Source organism: Canis lupus, chromosome 18, assembly GCF_003254725.2.
Source record: "Canis lupus dingo isolate Sandy chromosome 18, ASM325472v2, whole genome shotgun sequence".
NCBI lineage: Eukaryota > Metazoa > Chordata > Mammalia > Carnivora > Canidae > Canis > Canis lupus.
The window spans coordinates 54,613,957-54,632,889 of NC_064260.1; the positions used below are offsets into that span (position 1 = coordinate 54,613,957).

Sequence of the window (18,933 nt, forward strand, 5' to 3'; positions counted from 1 at the left end):
ATAAAATGATCTGCCTAATTTTTTTTTTAAATAAGGAGGGTCAGAGGACACATTGTGTGTAAAAATGTCATACACCTCTTACCTTAGTGAACAGTGTAAGTCAGGCCAAACTACTTTAACCAAGCTCACTGGGATAGCAACTTATTAGCTTGTGGTAAAAGTCATAACTGTTTTTTAAAATATTTAGTACTTTCGACAACGAAAATGGTATAATAAAAATAAAGCTGTCAAATTTAGTTGCTTTATGTGACAGGCTAGGGACTTCATCTGAGAAACGGAGTTATTATCAAAGGCATTGCCTTTAGGGGAATACCAGAGACAGGATGTCTTGAGTAAAACTTTCATCAAAAAAAAAAAAAAATGTAGACTGGGCAGCCCGGGGGGGCTCAGCGGTTTAGCGCCGCCTTCAGCCCAGGGCCTGATGCTGGAGACCCTGGATTGAGTCTCACTTTGGGCTCCCTGCATGGAGCCTGCTTCTCCCTCTGCCTGTGTCTCTGCCTCTCTCTCTGTGTTTCTCATGAATAAATAAATAAAATATATATTTTTAAAATGTAGACTGCTAGAGATGGAAGGCATTTGGCTTCTTCATTTTGGACAAGGAATCTTGAGACCAGAGAGGTTGACATGATATCCAACAACACATAGCAGTAGGTGGAGTAGAGGACAAGATCCAAGGCCTTTCAAATACCAATATTTATCCTTTCTATTCTACCATTGCCTCCCTTCCTGGCTACGTCCTATTGGAACTTGTCTAATTCAGAAATACATTTAGAACTGAATTTTATTGCAGTTTGATATTACAATTATCTGGACACATGGTGAGGGGACTGAGAGACTCTTGGGAGAGACCAGAGTGGTGGTGCTTCATTCCTGTACGTCCGGAGCTCACAGAACTGGTGGGGAGGCAGCTGGTGAGAGTGATTCCTTTCTTGTTCTGTGGATGGTAGCTGCAGTGGAACTAAAGAACACATAGTAAGTTCTCGATAGACCTTGCTGACAATCTGACAATAAGAAGAGCCTTAAAATGTTATCATTTGATCTACTAATTGCGTATCTAGAACTTATCCTAAGAAAATATTCATAAATTAAAACCTTAAGTTTTTTTTTTTTTAAGTTCATCACTGGAATAGTTATATAAGCAAAACTTCTTTTATTATTTTTTTTTAAGATTTTATTTATTTGCTCAGGAGAGACAGACAGAGAGAAGCAGAGACATAGGCAGAGGGAGAAGCAGGCTCCTCACAGGGAGCCTAGTGTGGGACTCGATCCCAGGACCCCGGGATCACGCCCTGAACCAAAGGCAGACACTCAACTGCTGAGCCACCCAGGTGTCCCAGAAGGGGGGATGCTCTGGGTCCTACTGGTTTAGACTTGCCTTCTCCTGTTTCACAACAGCAAGTCTTTGAGGAAGAAGGTGCCCCAGAGAAACAAGGACAACCACACTGAGGCTGCCACTTACTCTCTGAACCAGGGTGGCCTTATGTCAGACACATTTATTGAACCTACCATTTAGGAACTAAAGTTATAATTGGGTCTCAGAGTGAATTCCAGCTCCAGATCTCATACTTTTCACATGTGGCTCTAGCTCTTTGGATCCCAATCACCTTATCTATAAAACAGTTGGTTTAACATACCTGTCTGTAAGGTGCTTATACTCTAGCCAGTCATAAGCTCCTACTAAGAAAATTCCATGAGTTCATCCACCATGAGCCCCATGCCCCCCAACTTCTGTGTTCTTAGAATGTGGTAAACTGAAAGAATACTGTTTCTAGCCATCTCTGTGCCTCTAGTAAAAGTCTGATCTTGAGACTCTTTCTCTTTATTTATTTTGGGGTGTTTTTTTAAGGTTTTTTTTTTTTTTAAGATTTTATTATTTGACAGAGAGAGAGAGAGCATAAGCAGGGGGAGCAGCAGGTAGAGGGAGAAGCAGGCTCCCCGCAGAGCAGAGAGCCCAACTCAGGGCTCAATCCCAGGATCCTGAGGTAATGACCTCAGCTGAAGGCAGATGCCTAACCAACTAAGCCATCCAGGTGTGCCAAAACTCTTTCTTTTTAGTTCAACCACCATACATCATATTTTCTAAATAGTATAATACTTGACATAACTTAGAGAGGTATTACAAATGATATTTCTTAACCCAAGGATTGATTCTGTTAACATTATTAGAGTCTGCTGTAAGGTACTCACTGTGTTCCCACAGATTAATTACCTAATTTCTCAGAAACCCAGGTACTATGAAAATGGCTTTGATCTTTAATGGTCTGATGCACTGTCAGTTGAGAAAAGGCTGCAACAGGAGCCAAGCACAACCAACACTCTTCCTCCTACCCTTATGATTTCTAAAGGATCCAGTAAAGTGTCTGTGATGTTTATGATTCATTTCCTGGAAAAGGCAAGTTAATGGGATCAGCAGACTCACAGGGCAAAGGGTTTGTCCAGTTGGCCCCTGGGTTAGGCCTGGAAATGGATTTTTTACAATCTACATGATCATGTACGTAGGACCACAGGCATATAAGCAGGCACTAGAGCATCTGCCTAGTGGCCAATATGCCTGCTAACTTGTATTTTCTTCAGGCTGAAAACATCAGTTATTTCAAAAAATTTATTGATTCCATACAGAACCCCAAACTGGGCTACTTTGAATATACCAAGTAGAACTAAACAGAATTTATAGTCACTGCCCCCAATTAACATCTAGTTAAGGAGATAGGCAAAACACATAAAACTGGCATAAGAACACTTGCAAAGGAAAGAAACATAAATGCAAATCCATGTCACACAAACTTCTTAAATGTTGAGAATTAGAAAAAGGAGTAATTTGCATCTATTCTTTTGACCAATAATCACTAATTTGTCTTTCTTCTCCGGTGTTCTTTTTTTTTTTTTTTAAGATTTTATTTATTTATTCATGAGAGACACACGGAGAGAGGCAGAGATCCAGGCAGAGGGAGAAGCAGGCTCCACGCAGGGAGACCGACGTGGGACTCGATCCCGGGTCTCCAGGATCACACCATGGGCTGAAGGTGGTGCTAAACCGTTTGAGCCACCTGGGCTGCCCACATCTTGGTCATTTTTAATCATTCTGTAATTCCTCATCGTGCTAATATATCTCAGTGAGCATGAGGGTTTTCTTATTGTCAGGATCTGTAGTTGTTTCCAGTCTTTACTATTAAATTAGCAATAAGAACCTTTGTAGTTTCCCATTCCTCACTTTTCCAATAGTGAAATTACTTGATTGAAGAGTACAAATCCTTTTATACCTCTGGTTACAAGCTGCCAAGTTGTTGGGCAAGGTTTATTTTTTAAGAAGGAAAATTGGCAAGGCACCTGAGTGGCTCAGTCGGTTAAGCCACCGACTCTTGGTTTTGGCTCAGGTCATGATCTCAGGGTCCAGGGATTGAGTCCTGAGGGGTAGCTTTCTGCTCAGTAGAGAGTCTGCTTCTCCCATTCCCTTTGTGTTCTCTCTTTCTCTCAAAAATAAATAAATAAATAAAATCTTAAAAAAAAAAACTATAAATATGGAAAATTGGCATACAGAGGAGCAGCTATCGTTCCTGAACAAGACGCAGGGCCCCGTGAACCAGATGCCAGGACACTTGAGCTTCCTTACAGGCATTTGCAAAGCCCCATCTCCCGTTCTGAAACTCGATTCTCTTATCTGTAAAATGAGATATTTGGATTGAACAGATTAAGGTCCTTCTCTAGCGGAAATCCAGCTGTACTTTGTACCCAGTCTGTACTGTATGACCCTCTCCTGACTCGTAGGGGCTCAGACTCTGGCTCAGTGCTTGGGACAAGGCTCTCCTTCCCTTGCCTTGGTTTACAGCCCCGTCAAACAAAGTGCCCAAATACTAGTGTCCTCAGAGGAGAGACAGCAGAAACCCCTGTTCCAAGCACAGGCTGGTTTGAATCTGCGCCCTGCCACTTACTGGCTGTGTGGACAGAGCACCTAAGGTCCCCTCTGTCCGTGAGATTAATACTAGTTCCTACTTCAGCGGGTTCTGAGAAATAAAATGAATCCGTTTGTAAGAGGCTAAGGACAGTGCCCGGCGCGCAGTGAGCGTGCGATGTACATATGTACGTGGATGAATACCGAGCTTGCTGAATAAGCGAGAGAAAATTCAGCAATAGATTCTGCGTCTCTTCGCACTACAACAGCTTCTTGACTGGCACCCCCGGCCTCTGGGCGCTTCCTCGCCCCCTCCTAGGGCCCCGAGGTCTGAGCCCGAGATGCCTCCACCTGCCTCCACCTGCCTCCTCCTGGAGCGTCCGCTTCAGGTGACCGCAGGTGACTCCAGGGCCGCCCCTGCTTCAAGACCCAGGCTCTCCGCACGGAACCTCGCCGAGGCCAGGAGACGCTGGGGACCGCCTCCTCTTATTTGAGGATCCTGATTAATTCAGAAGAGACCAGGAATTGAAACACAGAGGGGAACAGTGTCACAAAACCCGTGGGGGCGCTTGCAGCGTTACTTGGGGCGGAGTAGAGCAGGACCGCGCTCCACACTCGCTCAAGGACGGCCGCGCAGTCCGCAAGGTGACCGCCGAGGGCTCTCAGAGGGCCGGTCTCGGGCCGCACCACCGTGGGGCGGCGAGGCGAGGGGGCCGCGCGGCCCCCGGGACCTCGTCGCGAGCCCTCCGCGGAGCCCGCGAGGGGGCGCGCCCGGCCGGGGCGGGGAGGCGGGGGCCGCTGCCCGCGCCACGCGGCTCGGCCAATGAGAGCGCGCGGAGGGGGGCTCTGCGGTCCGCGCCGCGGGTGTTGAAAGCCCGGCGCGCGCCAGCGGGTCCGAGCCCCGCGCACTCGGAGCCGGCGCGCTCCCCCGTGGGCCCCGAGCGCGCGCCTGCCCGCCTCCGCCCGGATGGACTCCGAGGCCCCGGCCACGGCCCCGGCGCCGGCCAAGCGCTACTTCACGTGGGACGAGGTGGCGAAGCGCTCCGGGAGCGAGGAGGAGCGGTGGCTGGTGATCGAGCGGAAGGTGTACGACATCAGCGAGTTCACCCACCGGCACCCCGGGGGCTCCCGCGTCATCAACCACTACGCGGGGCAGGATGCTACGGTGAGCGCCGCCCGGCCGCGGCCCGGGAGGGGCGGGACCCGGCGGGACGCGGCGGCTGCCGCGGGGGTCGGGTGCGAGGCGGGGAGCTCGGCGCCCCGGGACGGCCTCCCGGGTCACTCGGGGAGCACCAGCAGGCGCCGAGCACGAGCACGAGCACGAGCACGAGCACGGCCGCTGCCCGCCGCTCAGCACGGGAAGCGGGGGCAGGACGTGGGGCCGGAGCCGGCAGCTGCCCCGTGCCGGGTCGCCGAGCGAGGCAGGCCCCGGGGCAGGACCGGCCGCGAGGGAAGCCGGGATGAGGGGTGCGCCGAGGCCGAGGGAGGAGGACCGGGGGCCCGGCACGGAGGGGGCTCTCGGCCCTTCTCGGCGGGTGGGGAGGGGGCGCCGGGAGCGTCTACACTGCTCGCGCAGAGCCGAGAGCAGGGCCGGGCGAGGGGGGCATTGTCCGGGCGCCGCTGTCTGGGGACCCCCGGCCGGGGTGACGGAGGGGCCCGGCCCACCGGAGAGCGGGGACTAATGGAGCGTCGTGCAGCAGGCGGGGGAGCCCGCGTCGTCCTACACTCGCAGACACCCCCGCCCCCCCGCCCCCGAGCCGACCCCGGACCGTGCCGGGAGGTCACCGGCCCGGGCCCGCGGGGTCTGCAGCTGGTCGCACTCCCGGGCCGTGGTCCGCATCCCTCCCGCCCCAGCCTTGCTCTTCCCTGTCTGGATCACCTGCTCTCGGAGGTAAGGCGACCGGCGCCTCCTGCCGTGGCCCCGTGCGACCCTGGAGAGACTTTGCCTGGCCGCGCCCCCTCCCCCTGCATCGTGGCCCAGCCCGCGCCCAGCGGCACCCCCCGTTCCCTTGCCGTCTGGGAGGGAGCCTGCGCCCCCCAGAACCCCCACGACGTCGCAGCGGAGCGTGGGCGTGTGGGGCTGAGGCCCTGCCCTTCCCTGCGGGAGCGGGGCGGGGGCGCGGCGGGCCAGGCCGGAGCCGGCGGGGGTCGCCCGGGCCGCCCCTGGGAAGCCCAGGCTGCCGAGGAGGGCGCGGACGTCGGCTGGCGCATGCGCACACGAGGCCGGCGCCGACGCAGGGTCTTCCCGCGTGTGATTTGGGGCCGGGGCTGGGGCCGGCCGTAACGGGGCTGGCGATTGGTCCAGATGCGTGGTGCCACCGGCCGCCGGCTCCGCCCCGACTCCCGCCTCTAGGGCCGATTCCCCGAAGGCCTGGGGCCGCCTTCCAACCCCACTTTGCAAAACCAAAATTAGCCGCCCTGGAGCAAGGGCGTTCAGAGTCTTAGGGAACTGCGGAGCCCCACCAGGAACAGCAGCAGAGAAAAGGGGGAGCAGTGCAAAAAGCTCCCAGCCCAGAGATCGGGAGTCTTCCTGATCACATTTTAAAAACAACGCTGGCTCAGAGAGGGTCTGTTAAAAGTCCCACAGGAAAGAAAAAAAACAGAAGTCTCGTAGCCCCACCCACTAGTTCTAGTTGTTTCTCACCTGTATGTTAAATTCTTGTGCCAAAACTGTCCCCAGACACGGCTAGAGACGGGCAGCCCAGAGACGTCTTTCTGTGGTCCCCCTACCCACACTTCCTATTCCTTGTCGTGGTGCCCTCTTCATTAGAACATACGCAGGATGTTCCTGAGCTGTGCACACCTGAGAACGGCCCAAGCACCCTCAAAGGGCAGCTGCCTGGAGGGAAGTGGTGTCCCTTTGAACTTAGACACGGCCTCCTTGCTGGGCCAGGAGAGTGGCCTCGGGTGTGAGCCCTCCTGGAGGCCGGGGGGCCCTGGGCTGGCTTCCTAACCGCTCTGTCTTCTCCCTGTCCTTGCAGGATCCCTTTATGGCGTTCCACATCGACAAGGGCCTTGTGAGGAAGTATATGAACTCTCTCCTGATTGGAGAACTGTCTCCAGAGCAGCCCAGCTTTGAGCCCACTAAAAATGTGAGACTCTGTTGTTTGGAGATACTGTGGCTGTCTCCCCGCTAAAGGGCAGGGGGGAGAAGGGAGGCCCAGATGAGATCACAGTTGATCACCGTCAGTAGTTCTTGCAAAGTCTTGAGATCCCTGTTTCTCCCAGTCACTGGAACACAGGCTTTGAAACCTTTGGCTCTCACAAGGCTACCACTACCACCACCACCACCACCACCCTCATCAGGACCTATCTGTTAAACACTTAGTATGTGTCCATCATAACCTCATATAACCCTCACACATTTACAGATGAGCAAACAAGACTCACGGAGGGTGAGCAACGTGACCAAGAATCACACTGTTGGTAAATGGCAGGGCACGCAGGGACTTGAATCAAATCTGTTTAATCCCAAAGACCACATATTCTTAGACATGATCCCGTAGCACCTGTCCTCTTTCCTCAGTGCTGTGGTTTATTTATCTAGGATTGTGGACTCCCCACAGCTGTCTGGGGGTGGGAGGTCCTGGAGCCCAAGAGAGCCCTCTGTTTCCAACAGGGTTGGGTTACAGTTGGGAAAAATAAAGAGCCCCTCCCTCTTTACTCTTCCACAGAAAGAGCTGATGGATGAATTCCGAGAGCTGCGGGCCACAGTGGAGCGGATGGGGCTCATGAAGGCCAACCATGTCTTCTTCCTGTTGTACCTACTTCACATCCTGCTGCTGGACGTTGCTGCCTGGCTCACTCTTTGGTTCTTTGGGACATCCTTAGTGCCCTTTCTCCTCTGTGCAGTGCTGCTCAGCACAGTTCAAGTGAGAGCTCTTGGCTAGTCGAGGCCATAACAGTATTCAGCATCCTTGAATCTTTGGGGAAAGCTCTTTGTTTGCCTCAGAAGGCCAAGGAGCTCTGCCCTGTGACCAGGGCAGCATCGAGGGTGTGGGGGGAAGAGTTAATCATCTGTGGCTTTTACCTGCTCGGTAGCCACATGTGTACCATCATTTTGCTCACCGCCTCTCCAGCTGCTCCTCCAAGGGTTCCCTTCTTTCCGTGGAATTTCTCCCCTGAAACTTCACATTCAGGTTTTGCCATAGCCTGAGTATGCCAAGAACCAAGGTTCTGATTTCTCAGCAAAGCTTGGCTTTCTTCTCACACATTGCCCAATGTGCTCATAAGGCTTGGGCTTTATCGGGACCCATTTGCCAAGCCTGCTACTCGCCTCTGAGTTTGTCACTCTGTCCTTTTTTGTAGTCTGGATATTCACTCCATCGTAAGTCCTAAAACTCCAGAGAGTTCTATGGGGAGGCTTCTAGGGAAACTGAAGAACAGGGAAAGGATAGTGATTTGTCTCAACTCTCATGTGAGTTAGTGGCAGAGCCAGTTAGGATCTAGGCTTCCTGACTGCTTTCCTGATGTGCTCAAGCGACTGTGGCAATTGCAGGGCTAGGCAGATGAAGGGGTGAGGCAGAGGAGCCAGAGCCACAGAGGTGAGTGAGAGGGAGCCTGGGCCTGTGAGCCACTCTTAGCGTTAACCTTTCTCACCCAGACCCAGGCTGGCTGGCTGCAGCATGACTTTGGGCACCTGTCTGTCTTCAGCACCTCTACCTGGAACCACCTGCTACATCATTTCGTGATTGGCCACCTGAAGGTCAATGGGACGGGGAGGGACTCTTGAAACTCATCAATGAAGGGTTTCCTTGGGGGGATGGGGAACATTAGACTTTCATACTCATGTCCCTGCTTTTCTGTAGGGGGCCCCTGCCAGTTGGTGGAACCACTTGCACTTCCAGCACCATGCCAAGCCCAACTGTTTCCTCAAAGACCCAGACATCAGCATGCACCCCTCCTTCTTTGCCTTGGGGAAGATCCTCTCTGTGGAGGTGAGTAGAAATGTTAATGGAAAGGTCTTGGAGAATGGGAGCCAGCCAGAACAGAGGGCTCTGGGGGAAATGACCACAATGCTATCCATGTGGATAAGACATTGGGACCAGGCTGGCTTGCTGGCAGTTGTGGGAGGCAGTAAATAAGCTGCCCAGGACAGAATCACCTATTCTCCCTAGTGAGTTCAAGGCAACAGTTATTGCATAAAGGTACTTCATGCTGCAAAGGAGCCGAAAGATGACCAGATTACCATGCAAATCTCTGTAAACCTAATGGATGGTCCTTCTTGGGAATGCTTTTTACATGTTCCTACCCAAGGCAGTCACCACCCCTCCCAACTTTGGAATACTGCTGTGCAGTCTCCCCCATCAATACTGCTGTGCAGTCTACCCCATCATCAGTCTCCCCCATCTCCCCCATCAAGGGCTGGACCAACTGTTTTACTCTTCTTTGATGCTCGGTACCTGGAACATTGATTTGCTGAGTAATTCTTCCCACCCATCTGACTTCCAGGGTGGTCTGTGTTGAGTTTGAGTTACCACGTGAGGTTAGGAGTAAAAATTGTAATGCTGCTGCTAAAGGATGAATGCCTGAGGGTGGAGATCTGGAGAGCTTTCAGTGAACATAAGGCAATAGGAGGCTTTGAATGGGCGGAAGAGTTGCTTATAAAGTTACTTTAAAACCCCTTGTGCTGAGGCTCCAGGCTGTAGTCACAGTCCTGCCAGATCCCCCTCCTCCCACTGTATGATACGTCAGCATGCCAAGAATTCAGCCGTTCAAGACCTTTCCATTCAAGGCATGAGTGACTGCAAGGCAGCCTGGCTCTCCCCCTCTGGCTAGGAGGATTCTGGAAAGGCTTTACTGCATTGGCTGTCCTGGTGCCAGGAGCCCCTAGTTTGAAGCTTATGCCCCACCCTAAATTTCCTACCTCCCAAGCAAGGACTTGGTTTGCTACACGTCCAACACTGTGTTATGGTCAACAGTGTTTGGCAATCAGTCAGCCCTGGCCCCACCTGGTTCAGGTGGTTGTTTCAAGCCTGGTGTGGGCAATTTGTTAGGCAGAGTGTATAGCCCTTGGTAGCATTTCTACTATCACTATAGCGGGTTAAAAAAAAAAAAAAAAAAAAAGGTGGGAGTTTAAGTGGGAGAGAACCTGCTCACACCACTACCTTATTGCTTCTTGATACTAGGGTTTTCAAAAACTCCTACCTGCAGACATTAAAAATTGAAAGTGATCTAGGACTAGTAGACATTTTTCTGCTGGAGGATGGGTTGCCTATTAGTAACTGTCTTGGCTACAGGCTGCTTGGCCTTTGCTTCAGCTTCTCTGGGTAGTAATTCCAGGGCATCCATCTTGGTACCTTTCGAGTCTCCTGGAAAACAAGAAAACCCAGGGGACACCTCACCCTAAATACAAACTTTCTCTGTCCTTGAGTTGAAACATAATAGGGCAGTTATTAGCATCCTAATAGCATCTGATTGCCATTCAAGGAGGCATCAGTGACTAGGGATCCCTTCCATTAACAGTTCCAAAATAGGAGGCCAGTGTTCTTCCCTCTCACCCCCCACCAAACAAGACAGGTGCTCCTTTTCTGGTTTTCCCCTCAAAGTTTCTGGAGATGGGGTGAACTTCACCCAACATCTAGTCTATCAGCAAGCTTTGTTAATACGGTCTCCAAAATATCCCAAGTCATTGACTTCACCATCTCCACTGCTTCCCATGCATCTCAGAGCCTGATTACTGCTCCAGCCTCTTCACTGGTCTCCCTGCAACTATACCTCCCCCTACAGTTCATTCTCTCCTCCTCCAGGCAGAGTGTGCCTTTCAAAGCACAAAGCCCTCCAGTGGCTTTCCATCATCATGGGAATAAAACCCTTGCTCCCAAGGTCTTACTGGGGCTCTCTAAGGTCCAGTGTGAATTGGCCATCCCTAGTTTTCCAGCCTTATCAACCATTCTCCCCCATTGTTTACTATTCCCGTCCGTACTGCCCCTTCTGTCCCTTAAACTTCCTGAGCTTTGTACCAGGTGTTCCCTCTGTATTAAATGCTCTTCCTCTGAATTTCTGCTTTATTGGCTCCTTATTCAGTTTTCAGATGTCAACACTCAGAGCGACCATATCTGACCAACCTAACCAAAATGCTGCCTCCCTCTCACTTTGTCCTGTTTTCCTATTTTAAATCTATAATTACCTTTTTCTTTTTTTTTTTTTTTTTTTTTTTAATTCATGAGAAACACAGAGAAAGATGGCAGAGACATAGGCAGAGAGAAGCAGGCTCCCTGCGGAGAACCTGATGAGGGACTTAATCCCAGGACCCTGGGATCACGCCCTGAGCCTCAGGCAGATGCTTGACTGCTGAGCTTGACTGACAGGCATCCCTTACTTTGAGTTCTGTTCACAAGTTTATCACCAGCTTCCTCTCCTTAGTCTATAAGCTCCATGAGGGTAGGATCTTTGTTTTGTTCACCTCTGTATCTTCAGCACGTAGAGCATTGCCTGGAACATCATAGGTGCTCAATAAATACTTGTTAAAATTACTCAGTTTATAGAAAAGAATGCTTCATTTAGCAGAAATACCTTACACAGAATAAACTCTCAATAAAGAAGAAGAAATGTTATTATGAAAAACAGTGGGTGGATGCACAAAAGAAAGATGAGCTATCATTCTACTTGAGTAGAGTGCCTCCTATGCTCTGGGGTCATCTGGTTATCAGAACTGACTGGGGCAAGAGGAACAGGACCCATCCAGTAAGACAGCAGAGCTTTGCTGTCATGATTTTGTGCGCCCATGCTAGGTGTTCGGGCTGACTGACTTGGCGGCACCAGCCTCTCTCTTCAGCAGCTAGGCTTACAAAATAATCACTACCCACTGGGAAAAGCCTTGTCAGAACTTTTGGACTGCCAAGTTGTTCTTGGTATCCTTTCCACAAATATTTGCCAGACTTGACTTAAAATTCAAGAAATTTTGTAAAGTTCATGTGGTAGACCAAAAGACAAGACCAAAAGAGGGTCTAGTTGGATGGATGTCAAGGGAATACTGACCTGTGTAGGGGTATAAATGGTTGTCTGTGGAGATTCTGAGGTCAAAAAAGTACCAGATGGGTGGGGTGCCTGAGTGGCTCAGTTGATTGAGCGTCCGTCTTGTTTTCAGCTCAGGTCCTAATCTGGGGATCCTGGGATGGAGCCCCACTTCAAGCTCCATGCTCAGCGGGAAGTCTGCTTGGGATTCTCTCCCCCCTCTGCCTGTCCCCTTCCCCCCACCCACTCATTCTCTAAAATAAATAAATCTTAAAAACTACCAGATGGGGAAAAAGGGATGTGGAGAGGCCTGGGAACCTTATGACAAATGTGTCTTTGGATGAACATGAGGAGTCCTGAGGACCTGTAGACCCTGTTGTGCTCATGCCTCATGTGGGCCCTCATGCACTAGGTGCTGAGGTAAGGCCAGGGCTGTTGGAACATTCTAATAACAGCACCAAAAAGCTAAGCTGACAGCTGCTGGAGTAGGCCTAAGCTGAGCAGGGAATAGCCAAGATCACAGGGGGAGGGGAATGGGGTGATTAGTCTGTGGGCACTGATTTGTGTTGCTTTTCTTCACAGCTTGGGAAACAGAAGAAAAAGTACATGCCATACAATCACCAGCACAAATACTTCTTCCTGAGTGAGTGTCCTCATCCCACATAGGGAGACTCTCTTGGGATGGGGGTGCTGAAGGGATGTGAGGAAGAAAGGACTTTCTGAAGGATTATGGTATTTAAGTAGAGGCTGGAGGAAGTACCCTGGCCCCAATTGGTTACTCCCCGCTCAGGAACAGACTACCATCTCAGTTGAGCAAGGTTAACCGGCTAATTCCCTGTCAGGGGTCATTTGTATCGAGGTAAAGTTCTACCCTGGCTTCCACAAGAGCATTGAGTCCGGCCATCCTGATTAAACTTTAGCCTTGTAAAATGGGATGGCATTAGGGCGGCACCATTTTCTCAACTCCTAATTTTAAGAGAAGCCCCTTCCCATACCTGCCCTCCAGGGCTTCAGGTTGGGTGGTGCAAGCTCATTTCCCTGATCTGAAGAAGTGAGCTTTCTGCCTGTAAAGCATCAGGAGGGTCCCCCACCCCCAGCCCCACCCCAGCACACACACACTGTCCTGCTCCTGTCCCTTCACCTTAATGGCAGAGCAGCCAGGAACACAGGGCAGGTGACTGCAAGGACGGGCAGGGGCAGGCCTGTGGCCAAGGAACATGGGGAGAATTCACAGTGCACCAGCTGCTTCCTTTCACTGGAAGAGAATGCCACTCCCACCCTTACCCTCCTGGCATTCTCTTGGGAGGTTCTGCCTTCTTCAGACTTGCATTCATGCCTACCTTCAGCACCTGACAGTTCCAAGGGATCGAGGAATGCCAAGGCAGCTGGAAGGGGCCACAGGAAGGGATGGCAGGGGGGCAACACCATGCCAGAGGCTGTCCCTTAGGCACTGAACCCCCCTTGTGCTGCTCACATCTCCCTCCTGCCTCCATTTCCTTCCCAGTTGGGCCCCCAGCCTTGCTGCCTCTCTACTTCCAGTGGTATATTTTCTATTTTGTTATCCAGCGGAAGAAGTGGGTGGTGAGTATCCACAGCCCCCGAGATGCACATCCTTTGTCTTCAGAACTTTGAGGGGAATGGGGGTTCTCCAGAGGAAAGCCCACTGAGATCTACTCCAGGCCTAATTTAGAGCAAAGTTAATAGAACTTGAGTATAGACCTTCCTTGTCTCTAGATGGGATGATCTGGATTTACCAGACAGCCTGACCCCAATGCCATATTTCATTTTTTAAAAGATTTTCAAAAATTCATACATTTTGAGAGAGTGCACACGAGAGGGAGATTCACTTAGACTTGGCACTGAGCAGAGAAGACCAGGCTTGATCCCACCACTTTGATCATGACCTGAGCCAAAACCAAGAGTCGGATGCTCCACTGACTGAGCCACCCAGGCGCCCCCAATGGCCTATTTCATTCAGCCTGTATCTCCTGAGGCTTTTGTGCTTGGCATAAAGCCAGGAGCCAGGCTTGGGAAGAGATAGAAGCAGGTGGTTCTGGGATTCCAAAAGGGCCCTGCTTGCCTCTGGCTTGAAGAGAGGCATCAGAAAAGGCTTTGTGAAATTACTTTTCTAGCTGGCCTTGGAGGACAGGCAGAGGTGGGCTAGGGAGAGGACTCTGACCAGAGAAGCTGGGAAGTGAGGGGCAATTTTAGCCACTGGACATGTTGTGGACTCACGTCAGGGGAGAATTGTGGTACAGAAGAGTGCCTGCAGGTTTGATCAGGGGACTGGCACAGTCAGCCGCTGTCCTGGAAGATTTGTTTGGCAGCGTAATGAAGGCATAAAGAACTTAGATGGGGGCAGCCTGGGTGGCTCAGCGGTTTAGCGCTGCCTTCAGCCCAAGGCGTGATCCTGGAGACCCGGGATCGAGTCCCACGTTGGGCTCCCTGCATGGAGCCTGCTTCTCCCTCTGCCTGTGTCTCTGCCTCTCTCTCTCTGTGTGTCTCTCATGAGTAAATAAAATATTTAAAAAAAAAAGAAAAAAAAAAGAACTTAGGTGGGTTGGGAGGAGCTGGAGGCAGAGAGGCCCTGCAGGCTTTGCCACCTGTGAAGGGAACAGGGAAGGAGGACTGGGGACTACCACCAGGAACGTAAGTGGTGGCACTAGATACTGCAGATCGTGCGATGAAGAAAAGCTGACAGTGATGGAGGCTTCAGTCTGGGTCCCTGGCAGAATGGCCATACCATGCAAATAAGCGAAGTGAAAGGAAGAGGAGGAAGTGCTTTATGCCAGCCTGCCTCTCTGCCTCTCAATGCAGGACTTGGCCTGGATGATGACCTTCTATGCTCGCATCTTCCTCACTTACGTGCCGTTTTTGGGACTGAAAGGCGTCCTGGGCCTTTTCTTCATGGTCAGGTAGTATTTGACAGGGCAGGAGGGATGGCGAAGAAAAGCAGGTGTTTGGGAGTCACGAGTCTGGTCTGGGGGCTGTGCTGGGGATTTCGGCAGCAGGGGATGTTTCAGCTGTTAGCTTAGGAAGATGGCCAGGCTAGAGAGCTCTTATCTGTACTGTTTTTGTCTGTGCGCCATATCCACCAGGTTCCTGGAAAGCATCTGGTTTGTATGGGTAACACAGATGAACCATATCCCCATGCACATTGATTACGACCGGAATATGGACTGGGTCTCCACCCAGGTAAGGGACGGTCACCTGGAAGACCTAGGGATAATAAAAATGGTGGGTGGGCACAGGGGCAGACTAAGGGGCAAGGGCAGTAACATAAAAGCCCCCAAACAGCACCACCTTATTAGCCTGAGGCTTCTCCTGCTACCCTGTGGAGAAGGGAGTGACCAGGGACAGTCCCACACCCGTCCTCTTAGCCAGCTTGGCCTTTCCATCCGGCACCCAGACGCATCCCCTCCCCGGCCTTCTTCCTCCAGCTCCGGGCAACATGCAACGTCCACAGGTCTGCCTTCAACGACTGGTTCAGTGGACATCTCAACTTCCAGATTGAGCACCAGTGAGTAGGGGGACCTGAGAAGCAGGGTCCTTGGGAGGGTCCCTGTGGGGCAAGCAGGGATGTGGAAACCGGAGTAGGAGCCTGACTGTCCCATTCTCCTTGAAGTCTTTTCCCCACAATGCCTCGACACAATTACCATAAAGTGGCTCCCCTGGTGCAGTCCCTGTGTGCCAAGCATGGCATAGAGTACCAGTCCAAGCCCCTGCTCTCAGCCTTCGCCGACATTATCTAGTGAGTACCTGAGCCTGGGAAGATGGCTGGGGGGGCCAGGGGGGCAAGCCATGGGGTTGGTGATGTGTGGGGTGGGAGCAAAAGGCAGGTTTCCCAATCCTCTGGAATGGAGGCCACCAAGACAGGCAGGTGCTGTATTGGTCTTGTGGTTGTGGCCCAACCGATTTCTCAGAAGCAAAGGGGAGAAAGAGGGCCATATGCCATGGAGATCGGTCTCCATTCCTCTCTGAGAGCCTCACTACTCCATGTCTGTAGGGTGGTTTGGCTTTTGGGCTTGGCTATGCTCTCTCACTTCCTGCTCCTATCTTGCCCCCACAGCTCACTGAAGGAGTCTGGGCAGCTCTGGCTAGATGCCTATCTTCACCAGTAACAACAGCCCCCACCCCCATCTGTAAGAGATGCCTATCTTCACCTATAACACCAGCCTGAAAAAAAATAATAATAAAAAAAATTAAAAAAACAAACAAAACAAAACAAAACAAAACACACCAGCCTGTCTGGAAGAGGCGTTTCTGGCACCAAAACAGAGGGTAGTTTGAAGGACAATGCCACTGCAATTCTAATACTCAGAGGTGGGGGTGGGTTTGAGGAGGTAATAGCTCAACTCAAACCCTTCCCCTTTATCTTCTAGGCACAGATCTAAGACCCAAGGGGCTAGGGGGACACACAGCCCCCTAGAGGGGGAGGGATGGAACTACTGGGGCAGAGATGTGCGAGTTTAGTTTCCTTTTTCTAGTTTGGCAGATGCAGATGGTTGGTGAGGAAAGGGAGGGGATCTACCCAGCCCAAAAATCAGTAAGAGATTTAGCATTAAAATTCCAGCCAGGAAAGGGGTGAGCCCATCTCACTGGTGTGCTTCTCAGTGCCTTCTACACCCTCCACTATCTGAGGAGATAAGAGTGGCTGAACCTTCTGAGTAAGATTTCTATCCTCTTTGAAGCCTGGCATAGTACACTGCCTGGGAGGCTCAGCTCACTCTAGGGCTAGGTGGGACCTAGGTCTGCCTCTAGCTCCTGGAGAAGCAATTTTCCCACTTCTAGTAGCAGTTAGAGTAAAGCCAGGATTGCAGTGCTAGAGACCTCTGACTTTGAAGGATCTTGGCACTACCGATTTTGAACTTATGTTCCATCCAGGGCACCGAGAGAGCATTTAGGTCCTAGGTCTTGCAAAAATAGCAAGAAGAGTGCCTGGCTTTGGGTCACCTCTTGTAAGCACCACCCAAGGAATAAGACATTCGTAGGATGAGGAGTCCACTTCTTGATCCATAAGTGAACAGATGGGCTAACTTCATCTCTTCCCTAGAAAAAAAAGGGGGTTCCCAGTGGTTTCCCTTTGTCATCTTCCCTGTACTTCCAAGTTTAACAAAGTAGTTAGTTGGCACAAGTGACCATGTTGGGAGACCCTGAATTACCAGTCATGAGGAAAACAAATTTAATTCCTAAAGGCTATAGGGGTTGTTAAGAGATTTTCTACAACCTAAATTATTTTAGGTATTACTTCTGAGTAGGAACAGTGAATTAAATATAATCACTTCACAGTTCTAAACCAGAGATAGGAAGATAAAAACAGAAGTTTGTGAACTATCAACTCTGTTCAAGCATCTTCTCGGCTGGACACCAGGTAGGAATTTAGAATAATCTCTTTAAAAAGCCTATCAGTCTAGTACTGAAATACAGTTTTTAAAAAATTTCCAGGGTTTTAAGCCCTCCCATGCAGGTGAGGGAGCTATTTCCCTGTTCATCAGCATCTACTGTAAGAATATTGAGCATTTTGGGGATCCCTGGGTGGCGCAGCGGTTTGGCGCCTGCCTTTGGCCCAGGGCGCGATCCTGGAGACCCGGGATCGAATCCCACGTCGGGCTCCCGGTGCATGGAGCCTGCTTCTCCCTCTGCCTGTGTCTCTGTGCCTCTCTCTCTCTCTGTGACTATCATAAATAAATAAAAATTAAAAAAAAAAAAAAAAAAAAAAAGAATATTGAGCATTTTGGATACAGAGAGGAGAAAACTCAAACCTAGAAGGCAAAAAAGAGAGCCGTAGAAGAGTCCATATTTAGTTTTAGGAGAGAATAAAGGTCCTCTGAAAACAAGTTGTGATGGGGTCAGAGGTACCACCCGTGGAAAGGCTGTTGGGATAACTTACAGATTTGTCAGAACAAAGATTAAAGGGATGACAACAGGGGCAGGACCGGTTACGAAAGAGTTCAGATCTCCATTTGGGCAGAACATGGTTTGAAACACATTAGGAGTGGAATTGGAAAGTTCTATTTTCATTGGCTTCCTCACCCCGGAACAGGTGCTGACCTGCCCCAACCCCTATCCCCCGCTACCTAAGGTTTAGGGGTCACCAGCCTGTAAAGCCAGTAAGGCTCACTGAGCCAAGTCCAGGCCCTCAAAGGACTTTAACCACTGTGGCCTTCTCTCCTTCACCTAGACCAGAGTGGTCTCACATGGCCACAGAGGGATGCACCAATGATGTAAAAGGCTGAGACTGTTTTAACAGTCAGGGCAGTGATCTCAAATCCAGGCCGTTATGTGAGAAAACAGGCTTACGGAGGACAGGTCACAGAGTGTGGCAAAGCTTACATTTCAACCCAGTGTTGTAGAATTCCAACCTACATGTCTATCTTTGTTACTTTCGTCTTCGCGCCCCTTTACCAAAAGCATTTTCTTTAATTATGCCCTACATCTGTATCCTTTCTGGGTGTGCCAGTTTTGTTACCACATCCAGATGAGGTAAAGCTGAAAAATAAAGTTAATTTTGACCAAATGAAGGCTATTCACTTGTTTTTGTTTTTTTGTTTTTTTGGTTTTTTTTAAGGCTATTCACTTGTAATCCATGATGTTCTTGTGCACATGTCAACGCCCACCCCCACCCCCCGCACTCTAAGTTACTACCTACCTCTATGGCTGGAACTTTCTGATCAGGAGTTCCCAGACTCTCCCCTTTGCACAAGGCCTTTGGGCAGAGGAATAACAGGACTGTCCAAAAGAACACCAAGGCACAGGGAGACTATGGCAAGGAAAAGGAAAGCCAGCCCCTTCTTGTGACCCCTAGAAAGCCAGATGGTATCTCCCACTACCATGAGGCAATACCCTCACCCTTTTGACCTTGTTTCTAGCCTCAGTACAAGTATTCCCCTAAAAGTCTCCTTTTTGCTTGAACCTTTGCAGGTTCAACGCTTCAGAGACGGACTGCAAAGCAATGCCTTTTAAACCTTGATCCAACTAGAACAGCTCCCTTTGAGCAGGAACATTAAAATGAGCTAGGAAAAAATTTGCGGAAGTGGTTTTCCCCTGCAGTGTGCAGTGGTTAATAAACTTCTAGGAAAGACCAGACA

The 18,933-nt window shown here is 50.6% G+C and overlaps 1 protein-coding gene and 1 long non-coding RNA gene across 3 annotated transcripts; one reads left to right on the top strand and one right to left on the bottom strand.

Annotated features, from left to right (window-relative positions):
• Window positions 1-763: 763 nt before the first annotated feature.
• LOC112659421 (uncharacterized) lies at window positions 764-6,068 on the bottom strand. Of its 2 annotated transcripts, XR_004806765.2 has the most exons (4): window positions 5,769-6,068; window positions 4,241-4,388; window positions 3,611-3,658; window positions 764-958 (listed from the first exon to the last, which is right to left on the bottom strand). It is a non-coding gene; the product is annotated as an uncharacterized LOC112659421 (long non-coding RNA). The 2 variants fall into 2 exon arrangements; XR_004806764.2 differs by lacking the exon at window positions 3,611-3,658.
• On the top strand, window positions 4,773-18,362 carry FADS1 (fatty acid desaturase 1). Its single transcript, XM_025446201.3, has 12 exons — window positions 4,773-5,054; window positions 6,871-6,981; window positions 7,564-7,761; window positions 8,493-8,594; window positions 8,698-8,826; window positions 12,428-12,488; window positions 13,350-13,426; window positions 14,663-14,760; window positions 14,944-15,040; window positions 15,286-15,365; window positions 15,471-15,596; window positions 15,915-18,362. Exons 1-12 carry the CDS (start codon window positions 4,857-4,859, stop codon window positions 15,964-15,966), a joined length of 1,329 nt encoding a protein of 442 aa, XP_025301986.1. The 5' UTR covers window positions 4,773-4,856; the 3' UTR covers window positions 15,967-18,362.
• The last annotated feature ends 571 nt before the right edge of the window (window positions 18,363-18,933 follow it).

Excerpts from the sequence above, each read along its gene's own strand:
- FADS1 (XM_025446201.3), top strand. The coding sequence starts at position 4,857 with ATGGACTCCGAGGCCCCGGCCACGGCCCCGGCGCCGGCCAAGCGCTAC. Across the intron at positions 8,595-8,697 it reads TCGTGATTGGCCACCTGAAG|GGGGCCCCTGCCAGTTGGTG; the intron begins GTCAATGGGACG and ends GCTTTTCTGTAG. Across the intron at positions 14,761-14,943 it reads GGCCTTTTCTTCATGGTCAG|GTTCCTGGAAAGCATCTGGT; the intron begins GTAGTATTTGAC and ends CATATCCACCAG.